The sequence below is a fragment of the Vigna angularis genome, chromosome 2 (assembly GCF_016808095.1).
Source record: "Vigna angularis cultivar LongXiaoDou No.4 chromosome 2, ASM1680809v1, whole genome shotgun sequence".
Classification (NCBI taxonomy): domain Eukaryota; kingdom Viridiplantae; phylum Streptophyta; class Magnoliopsida; order Fabales; family Fabaceae; genus Vigna; species Vigna angularis.
The window spans coordinates 39,507,147-39,514,469 of record NC_068971.1 but is presented as its reverse complement, the minus strand read 5'-3'; the positions used below and the strand labels follow the sequence as shown (position 1 = coordinate 39,514,469).

The 7,323-nt window shown below is 36.0% G+C and overlaps 1 protein-coding gene across 3 annotated transcripts; it reads left to right on the top strand.

The window, feature by feature from the left end:
* The first annotated feature begins 407 nt into the window (after window positions 1-407).
* Window positions 408-7,123, top strand: LOC108327779 (bZIP transcription factor TGA10). Of its 3 annotated transcripts, none has more exons than XM_017561478.2 (11): window positions 408-1,097; window positions 1,175-1,278; window positions 2,012-2,100; window positions 2,328-2,450; window positions 2,621-2,689; window positions 2,801-2,860; window positions 2,994-3,071; window positions 3,186-3,261; window positions 3,350-3,621; window positions 4,227-4,466; window positions 6,754-7,123. In XM_017561478.2, exons 1-11 carry the CDS (start codon window positions 901-903, stop codon window positions 6,901-6,903), a joined length of 1,458 nt encoding a protein of 485 aa, XP_017416967.1. In that variant the 5' UTR covers window positions 408-900; the 3' UTR covers window positions 6,904-7,123. The 3 variants fall into 3 exon arrangements, with proteins under 3 accessions (XP_017416967.1, XP_017416968.1, XP_052728157.1); XM_017561479.2 differs by having other exon boundaries at window positions 409-1,097; window positions 1,178-1,278; XM_052872197.1 differs by lacking the exons at window positions 408-1,097; window positions 1,175-1,278 and adding an exon at window positions 1,614-1,713.
* Window positions 7,124-7,323: the final 200 nt, after the last annotated feature.

Genomic DNA, 7,323 nt, shown 5'->3' with positions numbered 1-7,323 from the left:
TATGTATAGAAAAAGAGAGAGAAAATGTCTGAAAACATGTCACACATGTAAGAAAGTAAATGATAGAAAAAGAATAAATGTTTAATAAACAATAAATGGTATTTAATCAGTTTTAGTTTTTATTTTGTCCGGGTTCAGAATACTTTTGCTTTGCATTAACTTTCACAATTACTTGTTTTTTTATTCAGAAATTATAAATTTAAGAAATTCTTAATTTCATTACTCTATAAAAAAAGATGTATAAATTAAAATGTGTGCTAAATATGTTAAAGGAAGAGAGCCGCCTGAGGGATCAATGTGTAAGCGTGTGCATGAATGTCAATATGAAAAGTTGAACACAGAGCATGACTTTTTTGGTCATTTAACTCTATAGAATAAGTAGGTTTCGCACGGAAGCTTTTAATTTTAAGGTGGTTTTACCATTCCATCTTTCAATTCAAAATTGGTTTCCTCTCTCCCATAAACAAACACAACCTAAGCCATGTTTTGTTGCAACCTCTTCTCTGGTTCTTTCAGAGATATATAGGGTTGAACTTGAAGAGGGTGGTGCCCTCAGAGGACCGTTTAATCTGTAAAAAAAAAATTTGGTTTGCGAAAAGTCATCGTCTAGTTTGAAGAGAGAGAAAGTAGTGTAATAGAAAAGAGTGTTGTCTTTTGTTAGTTTGTGACTTTGCATTCAATTCCATTCTCTCTCTCTCTCTTCTGTGACTCGCTACAAGCTATTCGACTATAACCGCCTCCCTCTTTTACCGTGGAGGAAGAGAATGATCTCAAGTGGAAGACAAAGAAGGCGGTTTCGCCATTGATGGGGTTTTCGAGAGCTACTTTAAGAGAGAACAAGAACAGGAGACAACATAAACAACAGCAATAACATCAACCCTTTTAGGTTCTTCTCTCGTCATGGCTTCCAAGACCACCAACCTAACAACAAATAATCAATTGGAACCACTTCCACCACCTCAGTACCGTCACCCTCATCCTCATCATTATCAGTTACAACAACACCAACCCCAAAACCATCAAGTTCATGACCATCAAATTTCTTTTGGAATGATGCAATCCTCTTCTTCGTCTTCTTCTATCCCTGGAAACTACCTGTGAGTTTTTTTTTTGTCTTACATTATTCTGTGTTTTTATTGTTTCTTTTGTGGTTCAACGTGTGTGTTTATGTCAGCAGAGGCAAGGATTCCGGGGCTTATGACTTGGGTGAATTGGATCAAGCCTTTTTCCTCTACCTTGATGGACAAGCAGACCCCTCCACTGTTCAAGACCAAAGACGTGAGCTTTCTCGTAAACTCTCTCTCACACGCACACACACATAGAAATTTCTTTCTTTGTTTTTTTTTAGCTGCTAACCTTCTCCAAATTCAAAAGAGGGACTTCTTCCCTCTCACTTTTCGTTCGTTTGTGAGATTCTCTTTGTTGGGTCACACCAAAAGCATGTTTGGCTGATTCCTATCTGCAGCAGCTTCGTACTTCCTTTGACCAAATCCTTGCAGAGAAGGGAGGGGCAGAAGATGGAGTAGATATTCCCATTTCTAAAAAAAAAAATAGTGGAAATTGATCCTCTCTTTCTCTCTCTACATTTATTTTTTGTTTAATTTTTTTCTTGTTTTATTCCTTGGATGTATGAGACCATGACATGTAACAAACCGGTGTCATGATCTCCTTCAAACAAAAACACCACTTGTACTGAAAAGGAAAACCAGTAGGGTATGGGGCTTCCTTCTGCCTTTACTTTCTTTGCTCTCTTTTCTTTCTTCCTTTTTTTCAGTTTGAAATGAGAGCTACAAATGCATGATAATTCTAGTACCAATTTAATTGCCTCTCACCTCTTTCTCTCTCATTTTCACGTTTGGGTTATCTCTTAATCATTCTGTACCTCCAAAACAAGACCCTCTTTCCGTCTCTCATTTCTCTCACCTTCTCTTCATTATAAATATAAACTTGCTTAGGTATATTTACACATGATTGATGTTGCTGAATTTCGTACATGTATGCGTCTCTGCAGAGAACTCATCATCCGGAATGAGGCCTCCGACTCTCAACATTTTCCCATCCAAGCCTATGCACGTAGAGCCATCATCATCCAAGTCCAAGGTGTAATCATTATCGATACCTCACTGTCCACTTATATTAGATATATATATATATATATATATATATATATATATATATATATATACTACACTCTCACTCTCTCTTTCTGTTACTATTCCTTGCTGCATACATAGCCTGATGATGGTGATAAGTTTTGGTCAATATTATTCGCTGTAAGTAAATAATAATATTAATATGTTTTATATGTTTATATTTGATTTTGATAGGCTAACATAGAGTTAGTTTCTCCGCAAACAAGTGGTTCAAAGAGACCATCAGAGCCGTCGATGGAGTTGGCCAACCCTCGAAACGAAGCTGCTTCTGCCCCTCAACCACCCAAAGCTGTCAAGGTATACGAACATAATATATTTATATATATATATCAGAGAGTCAAAGCTATCTGTTATAGATGGCTAGGATATAGAGTTTGGTAGCATCTTTGAAGCCTCAGGTTCTGACCTTGAATATAATTCTTGTTATTTTATCTGAAACTTTTTAACCTATGCCTTTAATATGGCAGCGAGAGAGCAACCGCAAAGGTCCAACGTCGAGTTCTGAACAAGAAGGACCAAAAACACCAGATCCTAAGGTTAACTTGTTGATTTTTTTTTTCTTTCTTCCTTATCCATCCTTTTCAAGCTAGTTACTAATTTTTCAAAATACGCAAGTTAACGTATCCGCTTTAAAACGTTGTGCACAGACACTGAGAAGACTTGCTCAGAATAGAGAGGCAGCTAGGAAAAGCAGGCTTAGGAAAAAGGTGAGTGATTCCCAAGGAAGATTATTTTAACTCAACTCTGTTGTTTTACACTCTTTCGGTAAGATTTTCAAAGGCCCCTTACTTCTTAGTCATGTGCCATTCGGTTTGTCTTTTTTCTCTGTCTCTCTCTCAGGCATATGTTCAACAGCTAGAGTCAAGTAGGGTTAGGCTTAATCAGCTGGAACAAGAGCTACAACGTGCTAGAACTCAGGTTAGGAAGAATAAAACCACATATGCTATAACTGGCCATGACACTGCTAAAGTTTCCAACTTCAAACACCCGTGGTTTTTCAAACTTACAAGTAATGCGTGTTTCTATTTTTAGGGCATGTTCTTGGGTGGAGGTTCACTTTTGGGAGGAGAGCAAAGCCTCCCTGTTGCTATGAATACCATTAGCTCGGGTCTCAATCTCTTTCCACTAACTAGATGATATCTGTTCATGCTTTACTCTCTTAAATTTTCCTGATAAAACTTTTAAATAAATTTCAGAGGCTGCAATGTTTGACGTGGAATATGCAAGATGGGTTGAAGAACACCACCGCATAGTGTGTGAGCTAAGAGCTGCAGTGCAAGAGCACCTTCCTGAGAACGAGCTTAGACTCTTTGTGGACAATTGCTTGGCGCATTATGACCAAGTAATGAACCTCAAGAGCCTAGTGGCCAAAACAGACGTGTTTCATCTGGTTTCTGGCATGTGGAAAACCCCAGCTGAACGTTGCTTCATGTGGATCGGAGGATTCAAGCCTTCTGAACTCATTAAGGTACATAAAATTATTGTAACCAAATATGGTTCACAAGTTTTATTTTTTTCAAATATTAATATATTTGTGGGGGTGATTTTATGATAACTTGGAAGTGTTTCATGCGGAGAGTGGGAGGAAATTGGGGTGCGTTATACACGGTATACTCATTACAAGAAGTTTGTCTTATAAATGCTTGAACTCCGTTTGTCGGTGGGTTAACAAAAAACAAAAAGTAGGGTATGAATTCAATGTCATCAATGAAAGATAAAAAGGAATGATGAAGGTTTCCCGTACTGGGTAGAATTAGGCTTCATTCTCATATATAATGCCATACCTTAAACTGCAACTCATGGTTAGAACAGGAGATGATTAAGAAATTAGGGTATTAAAGAAAAAGGGAGTGGCATAGGTCTTTATCTCTCATTTTCTTCTTCCAGCCTGTTGTTGATGGGAAATGGAGATAAGGTTCACGTTTCCATTTCCATCTCTTTCAATGTTCTATAGTAATCAATTAATCTCACTACCATAAATTGTGTCATTTTATAATATTCTTCATATACATGGATGATTATAGTATAACTATATGAGCTTACTTTTATATTGATTTAATTTATGTGTTTTAGATTATTCTGAGTCAAATTGAGCCTCTGACGGAACAACAAATATTGGGTATATGTGGATTACAACAATCGACTCAAGAGGCAGAAGAGGCTCTCTCTCAAGGGCTCGAGGCTCTCAATCAATCTCTTTCGGACACCATAACTTCAGACTCTCTAAGCTATCCTCTCAATATGGCTAACTATATGGGACAAATGGCTGTGGCCATGAACAAGCTCTCCACTCTCGAAGGTTTCGTTAGACAGGTACGTTGCACTACTTTGACTTAACGTGCATCTCCCAAATTTTTAATGTGTGGGTATATATATAGTAATGCTATTCATCACACTTCAAAGTTAATATTCTCTACAATTGACTTTTTAATAATGAAACAGTATATACATATATATTTCTTGTGTTATCTCAAAGAATGTATTATTTTATGCGTGTCAATATCATTACTCCAAAAACATCTTCATCATGGACATTGAATTTGGCATTGGTGATTTGGTGAGGGAGTTTGGTGACCGTTTGATCTTGGTTGATTAGTTCAGTGGTCCCTACGACAATGTTTCCATAACGAAACCATGTTTCCATAACGAATCTCATGGGGTTAGGTAAGAAGAAGAATCTTTTGTTCTTTGGGTAGGGAAACCTGCCCCAACCCCATAAACTACTCCTTCCATATTCATGTCTTTCTCTTGAGGTTGTTACATGGAATCTACAAACACATTATAAAATCTGCATCTTATTTAGAGCTCTACATTGGGGACTAATGTTTATATCTCGAAAAGGACTCCTTTTCCTTTCGGATTTGTCTGGTACAACTACTTGGACACATTATATATATGTGTAATACCAGACACAGGCTAAATAAACATACACCTTAATAAGGAAAATTACGTGCAACGCAATTGGAGTTTTGTGTACTAAAGATTAAAAGCTGTAGGAAAACAACATCCCGATTATAGTACTAGTTAAGATTAAATACCTAAATATAAATTTAGTTTGTTTGACATAGTTTGGTACCAACGCATATTAAAAGCATACTGCAAAGTTACCATAACAAGAACAATAAAACATATATAGCTAAAGTGCAGTAACTGTAGTGCTGAAAGTTTAAATTGTTTTGAACATTTCATTAACATTGAATGCCAATACCAAAGGTAAGTGTGTATACTGATCATATACACGTGACACTAAACAGATGAGTGGTCCCTCACCAATACAATTCTAATCGAAAGATATTTCTTAGCCCCATATCAGTCTGATGTCATGGTCATAAACGTTTGACTTGAAGACACAACATAGACCCTTCCCCATAACTTCCGTTTTGACTAATTCAAACAAATGGACAGTGTTGAGTCTAATATGGAGCTGTGTTCTCTGAGTGGACTTTGGGTTTCAAACGGATGCAACATATGGTGTAGATGAGTTTTGAATGGAATGGGACATATGCTTCTTTTCTAAGTAGGATTAGGCATTTCATTTTGGAATTTTGTTGTAGTAGAATTAAGTTAATAGTGTAGGTAATCTGAATTTCTTTGGGAAATATATTATAGTTAATCTACACCAGTCATATTCATTTTTTCACCAAATTTTATTAGTAATTTCTAGAGATGAATAGATTGTTTAATTAAATACAAGGAAATCCAGAATAGACTAATAATCAGGAGTAAAACATCAAAACAATGGGAAACCGAAAACCAGAGGAATCTTTTGGTAGATATACTAAGCATAATGAGTTTTGCAACAACCTTTCCCTAATTCATATCTAAGCTCACCACTGGTAGTTTGACCACTTTTATTATGGATTCTATAGACTTATTTTAGCCACAATGCTGACTTAAAACTACTCCTACATGGTCCAGTGTTTACTGTGATCATTATTGTTATGTTGTCACCATTTAAGAAATCCAATCTTTGAAAATATTGTCTCTATGTTGAACAATAATAGTCAGTTAGTCACCCTATTTGAATAAAATGCATAGACTATATACTAATTTTATAATATAATAGTGTGTTGAGTAAATTCACGATCCCGTCACAAATCTTCCACCATCTTCCAGGTTGAGTGCTTTTAAGGTTAAGGATTCAAATTTTGATTAAAAGTTCCACAGTTTGACTACGAAAATTTCACCAGCAGATAAGTGGGTAGAGATTTCAATCTTATTAATGTTGGAAAGCACGAAGAGAAGACTAACACTGTTCCAGTTTCTTTTCCACTCTATTGTGTCTATTTCTGACCACTATGATTTAATATTTTTTCTTCCCAGTTGAAGTTTCACGCAAAAGGTTGATTTTCTACCCACACATGCATTCACAAAAATCAGCCCATACACATATAATCTTATGAGCAAAATTAAAAATAATACACAAAAAGTTTAAATGCAATTCTTACAAGTATTAACAGTGTTAATTCAGTGTTTTGTCTCGTGAAAGTTATCTCCATTTCAGTAAATCAAATCATGAATAGTAATTGAGATTAAATGCTAGTTTCTATATTAAACAGTGATAAGAATAACATTAAGTTTTGTACCTGAAACTTTGCAGGCAGATAATCTTCGGCACCAAACCATTCACCGTCTGCATCAACTCCTAACGACGCGTCAAGCAGCAAGGTGTTTTCTGGCGATAGCCGAGTACTTCCATCGTCTTCGAGCTCTGAGTTCATTGTGGTTGGCACGCCCTCGTGTTGAATAGCAACGGCTAGTTCATGCATGCGTGGCATTAGTATTCCCTACCTAGCTACCTATATACAATATAATATAATATATAACATGCCCTTAATTTATAGCTTCTTAAATTTCCGTTTAATTATATAAATTTAAATGTTCTCTCTTTATTCTGGCAGCATTGCGCGGCACTGTAGATAGACAGATAATTATAGAATTAAATGTTAACAACTGTAACTCTTGAGGTATTTTCTTTCTGCAAATTTCTCAAGGTATGTGTAGGAAGCCGTTTTTGTAAAAGATGTTGGGGGAGAATTAATGGATTATAGGTTGAGTATAATAAAGATCAAAAGAAGTCTTTTTTTTTTTTTTTTTTTTGTGTGTGTGGAAGTTTTGTTTCCTCCGAGATAGAGCGTAAGACAGTTTTTGCTTTCCAAAGGTTACATGC

What these genes read in the sequence shown, in the direction of transcription:
- LOC108327779 (XM_017561478.2), top strand. Translation starts at nt 901, where the DNA reads ATGGCTTCCAAGACCACCAACCTAACAACAAATAATCAATTGGAACCA. An exon ending in CATCATCATCCAAGTCCAAG is followed by an intron (nt 2,101 to 2,327) that starts GTGTAATCATTA and finishes TGATTTTGATAG; the next exon opens with GCTAACATAGAGTTAGTTTC. An exon ending in TATGAATACCATTAGCTCGG is followed by an intron (nt 3,262 to 3,349) that starts GTCTCAATCTCT and finishes AATAAATTTCAG; the next exon opens with AGGCTGCAATGTTTGACGTG.